Raw genomic sequence first — 22,403 nt, 5'->3', positions numbered from 1 at the left:
AAACGTCTGATGAATTTATTAACATCTAAAAGGGTTTCAAAGACGTTGAACCTCGTAGTTGGGACGAAATTCAAACCTCTTTGCAAAACACTTATCTGATCTTCATTTAAGATATTGGCTGACATATTTAATACCGTAAGGTCATTATGGCCCCCTAATAATTCCCTCTCCGGGTTCGGTGAAAGAAAATGTCCTTTTCTATTGTGGTGTTTCCGTCCGGCCCGTCTGTAATGTTGTTTTTCTTTTTTGTTTTTTTTGGGAATTTTTCCTGGGTGTTTTTTGACAGATTCATCTGGGCAGTCCGTGTATTCAATACAGAAGATCCCTCAGAATCTGTAGTATCAATGTTGTTATCAGAGGAATCCATTTCCGTAGAGGAAAAACTTACTCTTTTTCTGATAATTGATCTGGGTGTCTGTCTGTATTGTCTCCGATTCTGGGAGACAATTTTTTTTTTTTCTTTTTATTTTTGTATGTGTATGTGACACCACCTAACCTGCGACAGCAGTTTGAGAAGGTCTCTGCCAAAGTCTCCCTTCCAATGTCGGGAACAGGTGAAGATCATCCTAGCCCTTAAAGACAGTCTAGCAGCAGGAGCATGCGCCAAATATGTCTCCGATTGTGCTATTGCTGGTCTGATGCAAGTCTTAAGTAGGTCGATCTACCAGTGCCTGGTGGTGTGGTAAGGTACCCTTGTAGGTTGTCTAGCACACAGACCATGCTGATGTAAACAGTTTTGGTTTGCCTGACATGACACTTGGGTGCCTTACACCTCCTTATATGTGCCTAGTATTGTGTGGGATTCATCATCTGGTTTTGAAGGGCATTTTTCACAATGAAGCAATCATCAGTGTAGGATGTGGCCAAAGGACATGTACTTCTATGTATTTATGTGATACTTCCAGTCTTTCTGTATCTCTGTTGCAACCTGCTGATGACACTCAGTTGCCACTTCCGTCTGTGAAAATCCTGCTTAAAGCCTCACAATAGCAAGATACTATTGATCAATGTGTCGTCTTAGTCTCATGATGTCAAAATGAGGACTGTTTAAAAAAACAATTCTACTTGAACCCAGAAATGTATTGGGCAATTCGTGGATCAAAGACCTGCTGTCAATTTTGCCATTTTTGGCCTCCGCAACACTGCAATAAAATAGAATAAGAGGCAATCAAAGCATTAAATCTATCCAAAAAATGGTATCAGTAAAAACATCAGCTCCTGGCGCAAAAAATAAGCCATCACTAAGCCCCAGATCCTGAAACGTTTGGCACAATTTTCCGAGATTGTTACGGTTCTTGGAAAATGGCGCAAAAATAAATACTTTTTTTTTTACACAATTCAGAATTTTTTTTTACCACTTAAATAAATAAAAAATGATCTAGGTTTTGTATCTAAGTACTCGTACTGGCCTGCAAGTCAGTTTTACCAGATAGCGAATGTGGTAAATAAAAAAAAAAAACAAAAAACAATGTTGAATTGCACATTTTTTAGCAATTTCACCACACTTGGATTTTTTCCATTTTCCAGTACAATATGTGGTAAAATAAATGGTATCATTCAAAAAGAACAACTCGTCTCACAAAAAACAAGCCCTCATATGGCTATACTGACAAAAAAATAAAAAAAAACTATGGCTCTTGTAAGACGTGGAGGAAAAAATGAACGTGCAAAAAAGTGGTAAAGAGGTTAAGCTCCTTGTTAGAGAACAGCAATTTTTGCAACAAAGTACTGAAACATTGAACAGTTGGACATGTGCATTCAAGAGTTTCGGGCATGTTCAAAACACTATTAACCTGCAGAGTACCTCTATATCTGCAGGTTAATTGTATTTTTCCATATGACAGGTTCCATTTAAAGTAAAGATTTTTAACTTTAAAACAGTCTAACCGAAATCTAGCCTTCGATATGTTCAAGCTAGAGATGGGCCTATCTCATATGCCTTTGGCTACTGCTCTGCCTTCCTACAAGAACGTATGAGTCCTTGGCAGGGAAATTTTTGAGTAGTGTACTTCTGTACCTTCATGTTCGAAAGGTGTCCCGATTATTCAGCTATAAGCTCAGGTCCTGGGTGCTTAGTCCCCCTTCATGTCAAAGTTGATGTATAGATAAAAAATGTTGCCACCTTACCTATTGAAATAAAAAAAAATCAGCTTGCGCTCTTCACACCCGTGTCTGGTGACACAAAAGGCTGTCCTCTATTCGCAGTGTTTATCAACTCCAATCTTCAAGGTCCACCAACAGATCTTGTTTTCAGGATTTCCTTATTATTGCATAGGCTATCACCTGAGTAACACTAAGGCTCCTCCGTTCAGTTTTGCGGGGGATTCGGATGGAAGCCCCAACGAGACCGCTGAATGGAAATCAGAACACAATATGAAAGGGGCCTAAGAAAATCCTGAAAACGTGATCTGTTGGTGGACCTTGAGGACTGAAGTTGAGGAACACTTCCCTATCAGGTACAAATAAACGCGGGATCTCAGCTTGAAGCAGATCTGATAACTTTCACATATGAAGGATATTAATAAGATTCATAACTTCTGTTATTTATTTTGGTTACAGGTAACTGAGGAAAGGGTTGAGTTACTCGAAGACACAGACTACTGACTCCAGATCCGATAACGGTTTTATTTGTTCAATGAATGTTGGCAGAAATTCTTCAGTTCTCTATTAATGGAATTTATTGTAAACGTGTGCTGCCTGTTACAAGTTTTAGTGTATGATGAGAAATATTCTGAAAGATTACAAAATGTAAGTGTGATCTAGGGTCTATAAAATACCAAGAACACAAGAACTACAGTGCTGGCTAAAAATATTGGCACCCCTGTAATTCTGTCAGATAATACTCAGTTTCTTCTTGAAAATGAGTGCAATCACAAATTCTTTGGTATTATTATCTTCATTTATTTTGCTTGCAATGAAAAAACACAAAAGAGAATGAAACAAAAATCAAATCATTGATCATTTCACACAAAACTCTAAAAATGGGCCAGAAAAAAGTATTGGCACCCTTAGCCTAATACTTGGTTGCACAACCTTTAGCCAAAATAACTGCGAACAACCGCTTCTGGTAACCATCAATGAGTTTCTTACAATGCTCTGCTGGAATTTTATACCATTCTTCTTTGACAAACTGCTCCAGGTCCCTGAGATTTGAAGGATGCCTTCTCCATACTGCCATTTTGAGTTCTTTCCACAGGTGTTCTATGGGATTCAGGTCTGGACTCATTGCTGGCCACTTTAGTAGTCTCCAGTGCTTTCTCTCAAACCATTTTCTAGTGCTTTTTGAAGTGTGTTTTGGGTCATTGTCCTGCTGGAAGGCCCATGACCTCTGAGAGAGACCCAGCTTTCTCACACTGGTCCCTACATTATGCTGCAAAATTTGTTGCTAGTCTTCAGACGTCATAATGCCATGCACACGGTCAAGCAGTCCAGTGCCAGAGGCAGCAAAGCAACCCCAAAACATCAGGGAACCTCCGCCATGTTTGACTGTAGGGACTGTGTTCTCTTCTTCTCTTCTTTGAATGCCCTTTTTTTTTCCTTTAAACTCAATGTTGATGGCTTTTCCCAAAAAGCTCTACTTTTGTCTCATCTGACCAGAGAACATTCTTCCAAAACGTTTTAGGCTTTCTCAGGTAAGTTTTGGCAAACTCTGGCTTTTTTTATGTCTTGGGGTAAGAAGTGGGGTCTTCCTGGGTATCCTACCATACAGTCCCTTTTCATTCAGACGCCGACTGATAGTACGGGTTGACACTGTTGTACCCCTCGGACTGCAGGGCAGCTTGAACTTGTTTGGATGTTAGTCGAGGTTCTTTATCCACCATCCGCACAATCTTGCGTTGAAATCTCTCGTCAAATTTTCTTTTCCTTCCACATCTAGGGAGGTTAGCCACAGTGCCATGGGCTTTAAACGTCTTGATGACACTGCGCACCGTAGACACAGGAACTTTCAGGTCTTTGGAGATGGACTTGTAGCCTTGAGATTGCTCATGCTTCCTCACAATTTGGATTTTCAAGTCCTCAGACAGTTCTTTGGTCTTCTTTCTTTTCTCCATGCTCAATGTGGTACACACAAGGACACAGGACAGAGGTTGAGTCAACTTTAATATATGTCAACTGGCTGCAAGTGTGATTTAGTTATTGCCAACACCTGTTAGGTGCCACAGGTAAGTTACAGGTGCTGTTAATTACACAAATTAGAGAAGCATCACATGATTTTTCAAACAGTGCCAATACTTTTGTCCACCCCCTTTTTTATGTTTGGTGTGGAATTATATCCAATTTGGCTTTATGACAAATATTTTTTTGTTTTTCATTGAAGACAAATTAAATTAAGATAATACCAAAGAATTTGTGATTGCAATCATTTTCAGGAAGAAACTGAATATTCTCTGACAGAATTGCAGGGGTGCCAATACTTTTGGCCAGCACTGTATATACTAATATACTTGTTGCTCCTGATGATTTACAAATCAAACATCATTTCTTGGAAATTGTATAAGATTTCAGTTTCCCATAAAAAAAAAAACGTTCACCATTGTAGAATGAAAGACTATGTACTTTTCTAATACGTTAGATTTCTGTTCATAAATGTAGTCTGTCCCCTTCAAAATGCTAATTAAACAACTCATACAGGTTAATAGGGGGACAAAGATATTAGTAGTTTAGTTGTCAGAAAAAAAAATATTTAGTTCTATGCGAATAGTTGATGGACTTCAGGCAACACTCGCTTGAGTGATATGACAAAATGCTCAGTATGCAAATTGAGGGGCGTAACGGGTCACCAAAATCTTCACCATTCAGGGGGGCACCAAAGCCTCTTTGCATAACAATACATTTTTTTTCTGGCAGATATACCACTAAAATCTGTGCTACAAATACGATTTCTATAGGGGCTAAGGCCCATACATACTTGTAAGTGCTTTAAGTACTGGTTTGGGGTGTCAGACTCCCTTTAAAAGTTTCCACTCCTGGGTTTTCCAAGCTTGCATTTAGTCTATACAGTTATCGGTAAAAGTTCTATAACTTTACTTAGTAGTAAAGATTTAATTATCTGAACCTTCAAGATATCTAGAACAAGAATGTGATGCAAGTCATACAATTGCATTAATGGGATTTCCTGTATAAAAACTGACTGCACTTGCCATGGGCACCTGAAACTACTGTAGTCCCACCTGGCAAGCACTAATGAAAACATGTGATGACTATTTTGGTACTTAATTTGTGTAACACCTCCATGACCATTAATGCATGTATTTATTACAGTGAGGAATATTTGCCATAGTATTGAGCATTGGTTTTACATAAGCAATATACCATTAAGGCCAATACAGCTAGTAACTATTTATCCAATGAACACAGCAGGGTAGGCACTGACTGAGCTTTCTCCTCATCATGCCCCTGCCACAAGTACATACAGTACATGAAGCACAAACACCTATATCTTCCCACAAGTACATACATGAAGTACAAACACATATATACACACACATTAAAACTGAAATATACACATTACACACATGGCATAAATATATTTTCCAGCAAAGATCAGATAAAATCCACAATATGTGAATATACCCTAAAAAGGCTGCTGTATGTTTGTATTTTAATAATCGTGTCCAGGACTTTTTGATGTTTGGATACATCATCAATATTAGATGGTGGGATAAAACACATGACACCCCCACTAACCAGCTGTGAGTAAGAAGAAAATCAACTTATGTAAGGAGCTAGAACACAACAGCGCTGTACATTGTGTAGTTGAAGTGAATGGGAGTAGTAATACAGCAGTATACAGACATCTTAGACCATCCTGAGGTTGCCTTCACAAGTCTTTTTCTTGGCTTCTTTTTTCATTCTTGGCCCTATTTTCATGTATTTTTTTCTATAGCGAAGCCTATGAAAAAATACAAACTCAGAATTTATACTACTAACTCTTTTAATTATTTTGGACACAATCCTTTCATATTATGGCAAATATCTTCCATTTACATCCATTTCTCACAAGGTGTCCATAAAAGTAAAAGATATGAGAACACTCTCGGGGGCAGAGGAATCTCTATGTCCATCATCAGCCTTAGGGCTCGGTTCCACTTGTGTTTTGCGCGGACGAGTGCAATCCAATAACACATCGGATTGCACTCGCACCAGTACAAAACTGTCTGCAATTGTTTTCTAATGCCATATCAGCCTGAGAAATGAATCGCAGCATGCTGCGTTTGGCAGCATTTCTCGGCTCACGCACCCCCATACAAGTCTATATTATCCGACTGCAGTGCGATATACGCAGAGACAGGCAGCGGAGATGGGAGAAAGTGTTCCCTCCCTCTTCTCCGCACCTGTGATCCGATCGCAAAATCGCATCAGTCACATGACCCTCGGCTGACGCTCGCAGCAAAGGGTCATTAGCATATCGCTTCCGATGCTCTCACATGGGAAGCTATATGGAAGTGGAACCAAGCTCTTAATGATATGCGAGTGAGTGTCAGGAAAGGTCTCTTAAATCAAGTTTTGAAAATTGTGGAAATTTTCCTGTATTACTTTCTACAACAAAATATTTGTAAAAAATAAAGCTTTGTGTTTGTAATGAAGGTAACACGGTGGTCAATACATTGTTCTTGTTGTTTTCATTGTTATACATGTGTTCCTGTAAAGTATTGTCATTGTTAGGAAATAATCAAATGAAAAGAATACGGAGCAGATTTTCTAAGAAAAAAAATGCTCTGTATACTGCACACAATCTCATTTACAAGCGGCATGGAAAAATCTGCAGAAAATAAACCTAGACTGGGGAATTATCAGCGTTATAGGACCTCCATATCATGGCCTCTCCATATCACTAGACGATGTCAGAACAGAAGCAGAGAGGGAGAAAAGAAAAAAAAAAATGATGTTAGGTTGATCATCTGCAGTCAGGACAATGAGAGAAGGATCTTTGCCTTATATCCACAAGCAAGTTCTGCCATACCACAGCGATCTTACTACAGACTTTGTTCTGTTTATTTCCTTTGTCCTGTTCTGCAATCTGCATCTGATGAAGGTCTCATTTTAAACCGAAACGTCATATAATATTTACATTGTATGGCTTTTCCAAATAAAATATTTGTTTATTTGCACCTATCTTGGAGTGTCAAGTTCTTTGTAAATGCTATCTCAAGGTTAGACGATCAAAACAACAGAACCATGACAGGTCATCATATATTGATGTGGGTTCTGTGTTGGAAATGGCACACACGCCACATGTAGAGTATCTCCATTGAATACAGCTATTTGCGTATACATACACAAAATATCACACATTATTCATCAAGTTAACAATTGCTCTATATATGTAAATATGTATGTATATTATCACATGTGTAGGTTTGGTATTGAGGGGAGAAGGGACCTCTGCACACTTGTTGCACCCAGGCCCTCTAGTGCAAGTGTCTGCCCCGGACCTTGTAACGTGGTGTGGAGTGGTAGTATCGGCAAGGACTTCACGGCTTTGCTTGCCCAGGCACGCTACATACAAGGGTGGTGGAGACGGTGTGGACATGTTACCTGGCCACTGTGGTACTTCTTGATCACAAGAAGGTTTAACAATTGTCTCGCTCATACTGTATGGTTCTGCTGTCTGGGTTAAAGAGGAGTCCACAACGGTTAAAAACTGCACATAGTATACTTGTGACACGTTTCAAACACCATTTCACTTTTCTTGTAACGGGTTTCACACTTTGCTTTACAAGGCATTAACATCTTACCACAGACCTTCTGTTACGGTGTCAGACCAGTTCACACTGGCTACTAAGGAAGATGGGGGGCAGTTAGCGTCTTGCTATCCCCCTGGATAGGAAACCACACGCGTCCATGTGTATCAATGTGACTAGACTACCTTAGGCCCTGTGCGCACTTGCCGGTTTTTGCCGCGGATTTCCTGCATGTTATGTTCATAACATTTCTGCAGTGATTCACAAGCAAAACCTATGAGAAAAAAAAAAATGCTGTGCGCACTAGGCGGATTTTGACAGCTGCATGTTTTGCTGCGGGATTACCGCAGCAAAAAACAATTGCATGTCACTTCTTTTCCGCACGTCGCTACGGCATGTCACTCCATTGACTGCAATGTAATCGTGAAATCCCGCAGGGAATAACGCAGGCAGCAAATTCTGTGCGGTTCAATGCGTTTTCCTGCGTTATTCCCTCCGGTATTTCGCAGTTTCTGGACATAATGTTCATCGCTGCCCTGCGGTTTGCAGGAAAGTGATGTCATTATGACAGGAAGAGGAAGCGGAGCAGAGAGTCAACATAGACACACACACACACACACACACATACATACATACATACATACATACATACATACATACATACATATACACATACATACATACATACATACACATACATACATACATATATATTAGAAAACACATACAACTTAAACGGACATATAGGGGGAAAAAAAAAAAAAACAAGAACACACGTGTGCTCCGCCGTATTTTTACCTTCCAGCCGAGGTAAATACACAGCGGCGGCCTGGTATTCTCAGGCTGGGGAGGGCGAGGGACAGGGTTAACGGCCCCCCCCCTCAGCCCAGAATATCAGCCCGCAGCTGCCCCGGGATTGTTGCATCCATTACACGGCAGTACCGCAGTGTCTCTGGCTCTTCCTGTTGCCGTGATGCGGTGGCAATCAGGCTAATATAAGGAGTTAATGGCGGCGGATCGCCACCACTAAGTCCAGGCTTGATCATGGCAGTGTCTATGCAACAGCTGACATGACAGCCCGTAAGTAAAGTGAAAAACCAACACCTTTATTAACCCCTTCACCAACCCCTCCCAAACGCACAGCTCTGGCATAATCCACATCCTGCGATGCTTGCATCCAGCCGCGACTGACAGCGCTGAATACAGCCTCGCAACGAGACAGCAGAGGTAACCACAGGTCACTTCCCACGGCCGGTAATGTGAACACACTACCGCCGGGAGAAATGCAGCGTGTCCTCACAGGGACTATCCATCCCTCTATCTATTCTTCTGTCTATCTATTTATCCATCTACTATCTATCTCCGAAGGAAATTAACATTTTTCTTTTTTTTTTTTCAATATGCCTTATTGCAGTGAATGCATTAAAACACATGTACCAACCCGCACGCGGTAAAACCGCATGCTCTTTTCGGGTGCGGTTTGCCGCTATTTTTACCGCGGGTGCGGTAATCTTTCAGACCCTGCGTAGTTTCCAGTGCGCACAGGGCCTTACACGGCTTTGCTACTACTTCAGGGTTACTCCTTGAGTCTAACACCCAGTGTCATTAACAGTCAGTCAATGCTGCCACCATCCACACTCGCCTGCTTGATGAGGGGGGGTATTCTCTGGTCCCTCAGTTTGATTCAATGGCGCTATATAGCTTCAATCTGTCTTCGGTCACCTTTACTTCCTCCTGCCCATTACTTATACCTGTCCTTCCTCTCCACCCACACTCTTCACTGAACTGTAATTCAGTCTCCCTATACTCAACTCTGCTTAAAATCAGGAAACATTCAACACTATCACTTTCACTATGGGCCAGTTCTTCTCGGTAACCCTCTCAGCCCTGTCAAACATCTTAACCCCACTATACACAAATACACTCATATCAACAATGACGTCTTCAGGGGATTGCAGGTCATAGTCCACTCTCCTACAGCCTCACGCTACTAATGTGATACATAGGTGGAAGTACTGGTGCCACACACTTATTTTCTAGATTCACCTGCTGATCTTTAAAAGTTCTTAAAAGGGGTTATCCGTTACTCGGACCACCCCTTATCACTGCCCATGTTTTCCCACATTAAAACAAAAACATTTATATTCCCCTATGGGGCAGATGCAGCTGTATCAGCACTCGCTCTCCAGGGGGAGGGAAGCTGGCAGTGATTAAGTGCAGTGCTCGCATAGAAACCTCACATACGCCACAGGAGAGAGAGTACTGAAACCGCTAGAATAGGGCTGACATGAGAGGTGAGTATAAGCTGTTTTTTTTTTACTTTAATGAAGGCAAATCTAGATAATGAGATGAGGTTGTCCAAGTAGTGGACTAGCCCTTTAACATTTGCATCTTCTGCTGTTTGAGTCTTACATAACCAAGTGACCCACACAAGGTTAATTTAGCAGTGTATGGCACAGGAAAACAATGAAAACTGCAAGCATTAAGGGCATGTTTGTTCACATTTCACGTTCCTGCTGTTTTTTTTCTTCATGTTTCTGTTGCAAAAGACACAGTATTTTGTTGTCCCAGCAAAGTGGATGAGATTTCTGAAATCTCATGTACATGTTTACTTATTCCTTGCAAATTTAGAAACAGTGTAATGCCTTTATTGAGTAGCTGAGGGTCCTGTACGCGCAGATGTCGTCCAGCGGTATGACTTTGTGATATGTGATAGACTACAGCTTCCAAACAAAATGAATACATCAGAAGTATATAAAATAAATACACAAAGCACTTCATTAGGTATCAGTCACACCTTTATTTAAATTCACATGACACCGCAATTGCCACACTCCCGACTCACAAAGAGTCACCCTGCAGCACGCAAAACCCCCTGTGGAGGAAACTTCTAGGAAACCATGGCTGAAGGACAGCCCTTCCCTTGGGCTTATAGAGTTAGTGCCGATATATAAAAGATGGAATAGCAGAGTTAAAGAATTTGTCATTTTCTGTACATTGGGTAAAATGTGCAAATACGAGGGGCTGTCGATAAGTCTTTGGCTTTACTCAGAAAGAAACGAGATAGGATGATGAAACTTTACATTTATTCCACATACTCTCCACTGATGTCAACACACTTCTTACATCAGTATTACAAGTTCTGTAAGCCTAGCAGAAAGAAGGATTTCGGTTGTGCCTCAAACCAGGCATCCGTAGCAGTCATGGTATCAGAAATGGTGTGAAATTTGGAACCCTTGCGGTGTTCCTTCAGGTTTGGAAACAGATGATAGTCGGAGGGAGCTAGATCTGGTGAATATGGTGGGTGGTAAACCAACTGGAAGTCCAACTCTGCCAGTTTTACCGTGGTTGCTTGTGCAGTGTGAGCGGAGGCGTTGTCTTGCAGCAACAAGATTCCTTTGGACAGCTTGCTGCACCTTTTGGCCTTCAGAGCTGCCTTCAATTGGTCCAAAAGTTCAATGTAATATCTTGCATTGATGGTGGAACCCTTTTGAAGGTAGTCCACTAGCAGCACGCCCTCCTTATCCCAGAACAAAGACGCCATCACCTTAGTGGCTTATTTTTGCACCCTGAGCTTCGTAAGAGGAGAAGAACCACTGTGCCTCCATTCTTTTGACTGTACCTCATTTTCACGGTCATACAAATAAATCCAGGTCTCATCCATAGTGACCAGTCGATCCAGGAAGTTCCCATCAGTCTGGAAACCCTGACAAAACGGACCGGAAAGTTATCACTCGCATGTTTCTCTGATCTGTTGTCAAACATTTGGGAACCCACTTTGCAGATAGCTTCCTCATGTCCAAACGTTCACAGATAATGACACAAACACGTTCATGGGAAATCCCCATGATGTCTGCTATTGCTTTTGCTGAAATTCGGCGATTCTCCAGTATGATGTTGTGCACAGCATTGACATTCTCCGGAACAACCACACTATGTCATCCAGGAAGTTCCTCATCATTGGTGCTGAAGTGGCCAGTTTTAAATTTGGCAACCCAGTTCTTAACTGTGGAATAAGAAGGGCATTGATCCCCCAATGTCTGACATATCACCATAAATATCTTTCACGGACTTTCATTGCAGAAACAAGCATTTTATCCCTCCTCTGCTCTCAGTTGCTGTGAATACCACATTAGACCCTGACAGTTTTCCCACGTGCATAGTACACTGTTGCCATAAGCAAACACAATTTTGAAAACATATTTTAGCCACATAAAAGACTCATGTGATGCAACATTCGTTACCATAGAAACAAAAAAAAAAAAAAAGATCATAAAGCCAAATACTTATCAGCAAGCCCCTTGTATAAACTATAAATATGATAAACTGGATGTGGGAGAGATCTGGCTGCGATATCGGTCACCACATTGATTGCTAGAACTAATTCTGTTGATCTTAATGCCCAGGTGAATGTACAATTTTTTCCTGTACAGATTCAGATCCATTTCTCAAAAGGTTGTACACTTAGTTACAGGGGTTGTTCACTATGGATATCCCCTAATAGGATGAATACTCCTTCCTCCCTTTCTTAACCTATAAAGCACCAATTAAAGTCATAGGTCCGTCCATGAATTACCAACTGAGAGCTGCTCCTTGTAGAGGGTCTCTCTGCTCTGGGTAACAGAGGATCCTGTGCTGGGAATATCCCTCTATGACCCTCCTATACCTTGGGGGTATATAAAGCAGACAACACCTTTCCATGCTAGAACCTCCAAATTACACCAAGGTAAGCACATTACATGCGGTGGTCAAGGTCTGTAATGGACCAGATCTTGGCAGTGCGCCCTAACTTTATGGAATCTTCTTTATGACATCTGTTCATGACCTAACAGTTGTCATGGTTACTAGAGAGGCCCATTACTGATGCAGAGCCCAGGTATTAACCCTTTCACCACTGGCAATTCACTTCATTATACAGGCAAATAAAGTGCATTTCTTATGGAGTAGCACCTTATTGTTAGGACAACCCTTCAACACCCTAAAAAATAGAGAGATTACATGCAAACTGTTTTTTGTAGCGATATGTTATGGAGGAATGGAAGAGGATTCCAGTTGCAACCTATGAAGATCTAGTGAATGCCATGCCTCAATCCCTGGTCATTTCTAAAAAAGTTTTTTTCATTGAGGTCTGAACTACTTTACATGCTGGTGCCTAAAACTACATAAATTTGATAAAGCAGGTAGTTCATTTTTTATTTTTATTAGCAGTATATGAACAGTAGTGCAATATCCATACATTAGGATATGTAAACAGGTTATTAAATTACTATATGAACTAACAAAGGTTTTAAATATTATGTATCCGCAATTTACAGTTTGTGTACATGGGAATGAGACAGCACGTTTGCAAATCAAGATTAAGAGAACATATCCGAAAGAAAAGAAAAAAACAAAAAAAAAAACAAAAACACTTTTCTGCGCTTTCACACCAGATTTCTACATCTTATATCAAAGAGTCTTGAGCTCCAATAATAAGTGAAACCTTGGTGGCTTCCATATATGATGGTGGTACTTTTCAGAGATCTAGTCTTAAGACATTATTTCCACACTTTCACAATACCATCTCGTGATCCAGTTACTATAAAACCTTGTGTGGTTTGAAAGGTGGCCATGTCTGTAATAATATCATGGTGTCCTGCTGGCAATGACTCGGCTCCTCTTCGTGGGGTATCTTCACTAGGCCCGGCCGTATGCTTGCACTGAATTTCCTATACAGAATAAAAGAAAAAATTGGAAATAGTTTTGTTACTTTGTTATTCTGAAAATAGTCAAGAATAAAAAAAGAGATATCTGAGAAAACAATACAGGCAGAGTGGAAAACTAATGGCAGTAATCTAATCAACAAATAGTTGAAGGAGTATAAAACACAATTAAAGGGAGTGGAAATCAGCTAGGGCCAGTGAGCCACTATTGTCTGGGACATTGAGAGACTTTTTTTTTTTTTTTTTTTTTTTTTTTTTATATAAAATACCCCACCACAAAATGTGAGCACAGCACTTCAGAAATCTCAGACTTTACTGGGTTCAAGATAGGCATGCAGATTTCGCAACACTAGTGTGCACAGGCCCCAAGAGCTGCATCGAGTGGTGACTACTGGCATTCTCCAGCAAAAACTGGAGCAGACGGCTGGTCACAAACAGGTAGAAGACCCACCAAAGCATTGCAGATAACAGATGAAGCCGCCGGAGGGTGAGAATAAGATCGGTTATATGGTACTTAGATTTAAAGCACCACCCCACTTCTGGAGCAGTGCTTTAAATGCCACAACATTGTATGTTACAAGGAAATGATGTTTTACCTGGACAACTTCTGTGCCCTCTATTATTTTGCTGAAATAGGACACCGGTGGCTGAGTGTTATTGCTTCCTGCGATAATATACGATCTCTTTGGACAGGCCAGGTTCCAAAATCTTAAATACATTTAAAAAAAAATAAAAAAAAAAAAACCACCACACATTACAAGACATGGTATTACAAAGTATTACAAAGTCTAAAGTACATGACGAAATGATATCTTTGACATATGCAGGAAACCTCATCTAGTGCTCACTCAATGTATAAGTACAATTTGTTAATATATTCTGTCCACAGAATCTGTGTAGAGTAATAAACCCTGGCAGTATATGATCTCGACTCTTTTACTGCTGAACGACACTGCCAATAGTGACAGCATATTAGGAAACTTCTACACTTCACATCTGGACCCCAGACCACTGCTCACTCCAATATAAATGTCATGAAGCAATATTGGGTAATCATTTGAATAGACTAAGTCTAAGAAACAAAAGAAAAAATAAAATAATAATAATAAATAATAATAATAAAGACCACCTTATTTTCATGTCAGACCCTGCAGTCAATAAAATGGGGTTGCCATCGGCTGGACTGCAGTAAATTCCATTAACACTGTGTGGTGAGGGCTGTAAAAGGAATAGAAAAAGGGGCATTATGGGATCAGCTTCCAGCAAAACTGTGGAGTAGTACAAACACAATGGAAATAACAGAACAAAAAATTTTTATTATAATTATAATATATATATATATATATATATATATATATATATATATATATATATATATATATATATATATATATATATATATATATATATATATATATATATATATATATATATATATATATATATATATATATATATATATATATATATATATATATATTAGATAGAAGAGAATGATCAAACCATTTTCTTGGTTAATAAAAAATACTGTTGGTATAAATGACTGCCAGTCATAGAAAGTAAAGGCATGTTACTAGGACAGGTCACCACTTTATGATTGGCGAAGGTTTGACTGCTGGGACTTACACCAATCCCAGCACTTAGAGGTGGTTCACCCCTTTTCATATAATGTTGAGAAACATTTAGAAACAAGGCTTCTCTCAAATACCTTGTGTTGCCAATAGTGCCTGTGAGCGGTGCCATTGCGGTCCGCTCACCCCCTTCGCGTGATTCCCGGGCTTCGTGTCATCTAATGTCATGTCAATTTCCTGTTCACCTGTCATCACTGCGGCCAGCCCCAGTCTCCATGAGTCACTGGGATGTGGCGGAGTTTCACTGCTCGTCACAGCCCAGCATTGCTCCTGCTTGCAGCTCTCTGCAGAAAAAGAGAAAGCAGGGAGATGCTGGGCTGTGACGAGCGGTGAAACATCGCCCACAGCCCAAACACTCAGGAAGACTGCGGCCCGCCTCAGTTGAAGTATCACCACCAGACATCAGAGATCACGAAGCCAGGGGGTCACACGGAGGGGGTGGGGGGGGTGAGCAGACTGCAATAGCACCGCCCACAGACACTATTGGCAACACAAGGTATTTGAGAGAAACCTTGTTTCTCAAGATAATATTGATATGGCCGGTAATGAAAAAGTGTGAACCACCTCTTTAAGTATACATTTTTCACCGTGCTGAGAACAGCAACACAGCTCCATTCAAGGGATTCATTAGTAATAAACGAGCACCATGCCAGATACCCGTAATAAGCAGTCGGGATGCTCTGACCGTTGTGACTCGTCTGCCAAGAATAATGTAAGTCAATGGCGAATGCAAGCATTTTTCCGGAAGATCTTCTAGAAAAATATGTTAGCGTTCCCCCTTGACTTCCTTTATACTTGGTATACGAGTAGAGCTCGTCCGAGTGTCTACATAATCATTACGAATACTGTATACCCGAGCATGGTAGTGCTCACTCATCACTAGCCTTCATGTCACTGCGACTAAAGGTTTAACATTCTTTCGCTAGAGTCTTACCAGACAGAAAATGGTAATATGTATGAGCCTCAGTCACACTAAGGGCCACAGAAAAACAGTCATGTATCTTCTAAAAAGGTTCCCACACACAGATCGTTCACCCTACAGATCTCTCCCAACTGCTCCATAAACAGGAATCCTAGGTTCATCCGAGCGCTCATATATTCTACTGCCCGACACCTGTCCTCCTCCTGATCCCTCTCCAGGAAGTACAAATGGACTGATCTATGGAAATTGCACATGCCAAATTCTTTTGTAACGCTAAATCTGTTGGGAGGACCTCATAAAACCATAGACTGATCTTGTCAATTTTGACAGACTTTAGTCAAGATAAGTAAATTATATTGGCAACACAGATTTATGCATCTATAACAAGACCTGTGCAGCATAAGATCACGTCAGGCAAACACGGCTCCTCAAAATCTGGGAGGAGACTGAAAAAAAACCCAAAAGAAACTTTAAGAAATCCTATTACTTGTGGTCCACAACACAGAACTTTAAACATTGGCACATATCTGCTGGATGTAACAATCTGCACCACAATATCGATAAACAGACCCATACCTGAAGTTCTGAGAGCGGAGGAGCATTGCTAGCCCATAAAGTGAATCTTCTATCGCCAGTCTCCATGTCCCACATAGAGACTTCATTATTGCCCTGAACAGCTAGATGTCGGAAGAGAAAAGGGGAAGTCTTAGTTTAACCCTTGTACAAACAGGATTAAATTATATATTATTTATTAATTATTAGTAAACAGAATCTTCTCCCACCTGGACATTTATCCTGACAGCAAAATGATTAAAAGGGAACCCGTCAGGTGCAATATGCACCCAGAACCACAAGCAGTTCCCTGCCTAACTGTCCCTGTATACACTAGCATAGATAAAGAGATCTTTAGAAAAAGTATTTCTAAAGATCCTTTATCATATGCTAATGAGTGAGGGGACTAGTCACAAGAGCATTAGTTCCGGTGCTCATTCCTTCCTTTTAGAATGGTAGCATACCCTCAGGGCGTCCTAACATGCTATTCAATGCAGCATCACCAGCTGTGACACACATACCAGTGTCTGTTGTGCCCACTGATTTGAAAGCCAGGGCACTGCCGGTCATGAGCACTATGAAGCTGGATTTACGTGTCCCAGCTTCAGAGAGATATAGTGAGCTTGACCAGAAGGTCCGAGACTTCTGATCAGTGGTCACAAGTGCACACGTCACTGCTGTTGACGCTGAATTGAATAGCATGTCAGCCCGCCCCTGTGGGCATGTTGTAACCTGTTTTTTTTTTTCTGACTGTAGACTTCTGTATATTCAGTTTTATTGTCATGTCCTTTACATTAAGTGGTTTAATAAAAATAATTAAACCAAACACATCACAGATGTGCTAATGATACAGTTGCCATAAAATCAAACCACGGAACCGAAATACTGCGGTGAGATATTTATTCCAGAAAATCAAAAATGTTCCTTTAATTCCTCCAATACTTTGGCTTCTGTGCAAACCAAAGGTCAAATTACAGATTGCGTTCAGGAAATCAAGAAAGCATGAACGCCAGAGTATTAATGTCAGATTAACAGGAACCACTTGGCTCATTTTCCAGGGTGCTATTGAAAGACAGACTATGAGCGATTCTGTAATAACGTGGCTATTTGGCATGAACGTTAGACCTTTGCTAAAAGCCAAGAGTCCAATTAAATAGATAAATCTGACAGAGGACTCAACTTTATAATCGGGAAAGAATAATGATTGGTAATCTCCAAATATTCGGTCATGTAGCCGTAAGACACAGGGGTTAATTAGCTAGTGACGCCAATGATTATTTATTATGTAGCAGGCAGGAAAAAAAACAATTACAACTGCGTCTCTGATGGAGGGTTTCCCGTAGGACACAGTTCTTTAGAAAAATGCAAATGGACATTAACGTGATTATCTGCAAAGTAAACATGTACTTGTTAACCCCTTAAGTGTACATGTACAGAGCAAGTTGGAAGCGGGTGAATGGAGTGGGCCGCACACTCTGCAGGTAATGGCTGTGCGTTACAGTCAAGGCACGCATCTAACAATCATGGGTAACACAAAGCGCAGCCCAGGATTGTTAACCTGATATACCTCTGACAGCGGCATGCTATATTAAGCGCACATTGATACGATCGTAGAGCAACGATGGGTTGCGATGACAAGACCTCAGTTCTTGTCATTACAGCGCTCCTTTGAAACCATGCCTGTGGCAGAGCTTCAATGGAGACGGAATGTTACTACACTGCATGCAGAATTATTAGGCAAATGAGTATTTTGATCACATGATACTTTTTATACATGTTGTCCTACTCCAAGCTGTATAGGCTTGAGAGCCAACCACCAATTAAATAAGGTGATGTGTATCTCTAATGAGGAGGGGTGTGGTGTAATGACATCAACACCCTCTATAAGGTGTGCATACGTATTAGGAAACGTCCTTTCCTTTGGCAAAATGGGTCAGAAGAGAGATTTGACGGGCTCCAAAATTGTGAGATGTCTTGCAGAGGGATGCAGCAGTCTTGAAATTGCCAAACCTTTGAAGCGGGATCACCGAACAATGAAGCGTGTCATGGCAAATAGCAAACAGGGTTGCAAGAAGAGTGTTGGGCAAAAAAGGTACAAAATAACTGCCCATGAATTGAGGAAAATCAAGCGTGAAGCTGCCAAGATGCCATTTGCCACCAGTTGGCCATATTTCAGAGCTGCAACGTTACTGGAGTATCAAAAAGCGCAAGGTGTGCCATACTCAGGGACATGGCCAAGGTAAGGAAGGCTGAAAAAGGACCACTATTTGAACAAGAAACATAAGATAAAACGTCAAGACTGGGCCAAGAAATATCTTAAGAATGATTTTTCAAAGGTTTTATGGACTGATGAAATCAGTGTGACTCTTGATGGGCCAGATGGTGGGCCAGAGGCTGGATCAGTAAAGGGCAGAGAGCTCCACTCCGACTCAGATGCCAGCAAGGTGGAGGTGGAATACTGGTATGGGGTGGTATCAAAGATGAACTTGTGGGACCTTTTCGGGTTGAGGATGGGGTGAAGCTCAATTCCCAGACCTACTGCCAGTTTCTGACAACTTCTTCAAGCAGTGTTACAGGAAGAAGTCGGTATCGGGGAGGGGGGGTGGGGGAACCACACACCACGGTTTTCATGCAGGACAATGCTCCATCACATGCATCCAACTACTCCACAGCGTAGCTAGCCAGTAAACGTCTAAAAGATGAAAAAATAATGACATGGCCCCCTTGTTCACCTGATCTGAACTCCATAGAGAACCTATGGTCCCTCATAAAATGTAAGATCTACAGGGAGGAAAAACAGTACACCTCTCGGAGCAGTGTCTGGAGGCTGTGGTGGCTGCTCCACGCAATGTTGATCGTAAACAGATCAAGCAACTGACAGAATCTATGGATGGTAGGCTGTTGAGTGTCATCAGAAAGAAAGGTGGCTATATTGGTCACTAATTTTTTGGGCTTTGTTTTTGCATGTCAGAAATGTTTATTTCTAAATTTTGTGCAGTTATATTGGTTTACCTAGTGAAAATAAACAAGTGAGATGGAAATATATTTGTTTTTTTATTAAGTTGCCTTATAATTCTGCACAGTAATAGTTACCTGCACAAACCGATATCCTCCTAAAATAGCCAAATCTAAAAAAAAAAACCTCCAACTTTCATAAATGTCAAAGCTTAATATTTTTGGGTCTTTTGGGTTGATTGAGAACATAGTTGATCAATAATATAAAAAAAATCCGGTAAAATACAACTTGCCTAATAATTTGGCACACAGTGTATATACAGCGATGCTATGGCATTCCTCTATATAACACAAGCAATGATTGCAGGTTATAGTCCCATAAGGAGACTAACAAAAGCAAGAGTGGAAGAAAAAAAAAAAAACAACACATGGATGGTATCAAAATGTAAAAATTTACTCAATTCGTAAATACTATAAATGGGGGGAATGCAAAGAACGCCAAAAGGACTGACTTTTTTGGTTGCTGCAATACCACAAAGTGCTGTAACAAACAATCCAAGAGTCATAACTATCCCAAAACTATCAAAAACACCGTATCATCCGACAAACAAAAAAACAAAAAAAAACAAACACATGGCTCCAACTGAAAAATGAAAGTGTCGGGTCTCAGAAAATGGCTACAACCTATTTTTTTTTTTGGTTTTTTTTTTTCAACCTTCAGGGTTTTTATTGTTTTTAATAATAATAAAAAAATATTAGGACATTCTTGGTATCGCCAAAATTGTACTGATGAGGGAATCATATTACCAGTTAATTTTTTCACCAATTTATGGCATATAACTAAAATCATGTTTTGGTTGTTTTTTGTTTTTTTGGGGGGGAGGGGGGGGGTTGCTTAACAATTTTGCCACACTTGGGAGTTGTGGCTTTTTTTTTTTCTTATTTTCCAATACATTGAGGTAAAATGACTGGTGACATTCACGAGTACAACTCATTGTGCAAAAAATGGCTGTGGGAAGAGAACGCAAAAAACGTAATTGGATGCGTTAAAGTGGATAGTTTATTGTAGAATATGGCATGTGGATTGACCAGTAGTGCTGCTCTACACCAACACGGACTCTATAGACTTTATATGAGCACTCCAGCATTTTAGTGATTGGAGGGGATGTCAGTGTGTGAAGCCCCAGCTATCCAGACTTCACATGTTTGACATTTCAGAACTAGAATCTGTAGCCAAGCGGTCTTAAAAAAAAAAAAAAAAAAAAAAATAAAAATGTAAAAAACAAAAACACTTGAATTCATACCTTCTGAACATAGTTGGAGTTTTCCAGTCTAAAGGGGGCTTTACACGCTACGACATCGCTAATGCGAACTCGTTGGGGGTCACTGAATTGGTCACATCCGGCCGTTGTGTGCGACACCTAGGAGTCATTTTGCATCGTCGCAAAAACGTTCAAAATCGCTCATCGGTGACATGGGGGTCCATTCTCAAAAATAGTTACTGCAGCAGTAACGAAGTTGTTCCTCGTTCCTGCGGCAGCACACATCGCTCCGTGTGACACCGCAGGAACGAGGAAGCTCTCCTTACCTGCCTCCCGGCCGCTATGCGGAAGGAAGGAGGTGGGCGGGATGTTACGGCCCGCTCATCTCCGCCCCTCCACTTCTATTGGGCGGCGGTTCAGTGACGTCACTGTGACGCTGAACGAACCGTCCCCTTAGAAAGGAGGCAGTTCGCCGGTCACAGCGACGTCGCCGGGCAGGTAAGTAGTGTGACGGGTCTGGGCGATGTTGTGCGGCACGGGCAGCGATATGCCCGTGACGCACAACAGATGGGGGCGGGTACGCACACTAGCGATATCGGTACTGATATCGCAGTGTGCAAAGCAGCCTTTAGTCAACGCAATCAGAACAATTCTCCAATTTTACATTCCACAATTCTACATTTCCTGTGCAATTGGGTAGTCATGTGATCGAATGAATGACATACATACAGTTGACAGTCACATGCCAACTAGACTTATGCAGCAACTATCAATATAGGAGAGCTGAAAGAAGCACAAGAGTGAATTTGGCTGGCATGTGACTGCAAGTATGCAAATCACCAACTCAAGCACAAAATAGTCAGCAGACTATGATTACTGAAGAGAGTCTAAGAAGAAATTACTTACCAGCTATAACCCAAGACTGATACATTGTATGCATGCTCAAGGGATGCATTAGCAGACGCCGAATTCTTGCCCGAGCTGGGTGTGTATGGCTGGATATCGGCAACTGGAATCTCATGTCCCAGCATGCCATGGTTCCACTACTGGTTCCTATAGAAGAAAAAAGAAAGTCAGCAAAAATAATCAAAAAGCAAAATAAAAACTTTAAGTATTATTGAGCAGTGAACTAAAGCGGTCACCAAAACCAGAGAAAATCTTAATACCCCTCAATTACGACATCTCAAAGCTGACTATTAACTCCTTAATGCTACAAACAATGCAGTGCCCGCCAGCCTTACTTTCTGTTGAACTTTTTGGATTGAATTATATTGTGCCCCCTTTTCTCTAAAGTAGTAAAATGAGGCCAGCAGACATCCACATCATGTCTCATTATTCAGATCACACATTTTTTTTCTTAGCATGAACACAAGTGAACAGACATTCTTTGCGTGTGGTTTATCAAAAGCCAGGTATGGAGTAAAACAAAACACCCCCCCCCCCCTCTGTTTCCCCATCCAGGAGGATTCAAGAGAAGATAAATTTACCACCATTCACAAAAACTGGTCAGCAGAGTCCAGAATTGGGCCTGCCTCCAACGAGACACCAAGCTAAACTGAGCAGCCTAATGCCAGTAGGCTGGGATATTTTATGAAAGTTGTAATACTTAGGATCAGCCTCCTGGGGGCAGCAGCGTACACCCATAGTTTCCACATAGATACTTAAAGGGAACCTGTCAGCAGAAATTTTGCAAT

At 40.9% G+C, this 22,403-nt stretch overlaps 2 protein-coding genes across 4 annotated transcripts in view; one reads left to right on the top strand and one right to left on the bottom strand.

Moving 5' to 3' along the window:
* Positions 1-2,778, top strand: part of LOC142243953 (collagen alpha-6(VI) chain-like) — a 229,864-nt gene extending 227,086 nt beyond the window's left edge. Inside the window, exon 36 of the mRNA XM_075316146.1 lies at positions 2,560-2,778. The gene's annotated coding sequence lies outside the window, so the exon portion shown is untranslated. The remainder of the gene's footprint in view (positions 1-2,559) is intronic.
* Positions 2,779-12,852: 10,074 nt separating this feature from the next.
* Positions 12,853-22,403, bottom strand: part of PIK3R4 (phosphoinositide-3-kinase regulatory subunit 4) — a 94,817-nt gene continuing 85,266 nt past the window's right edge. For all 3 annotated transcript variants that reach the window (XM_075315209.1, XM_075315211.1, XM_075315210.1), the window contains exons 16-20: positions 21,616-21,762; positions 16,517-16,617; positions 14,517-14,605; positions 13,984-14,095; positions 12,853-13,393 (exon numbers count right to left, since the gene is read on the bottom strand). In XM_075315209.1, the coding sequence (XP_075171324.1) occupies positions 13,223-13,393; positions 13,984-14,095; positions 14,517-14,605; positions 16,517-16,617; positions 21,616-21,762 (620 nt within the window). In that variant the 3' untranslated portion in view covers positions 12,853-13,222. The remainder of the gene's footprint in view (positions 13,394-13,983; positions 14,096-14,516; positions 14,606-16,516; positions 16,618-21,615; positions 21,763-22,403) is intronic.

This window comes from Anomaloglossus baeobatrachus, chromosome 6 (assembly GCF_048569485.1).
Source record: "Anomaloglossus baeobatrachus isolate aAnoBae1 chromosome 6, aAnoBae1.hap1, whole genome shotgun sequence".
Classification (NCBI taxonomy): domain Eukaryota; kingdom Metazoa; phylum Chordata; class Amphibia; order Anura; family Aromobatidae; genus Anomaloglossus; species Anomaloglossus baeobatrachus.
Note: the sequence above shows the minus strand (reverse complement) of the source record. Positions and strands in the feature narration are given on the sequence as shown.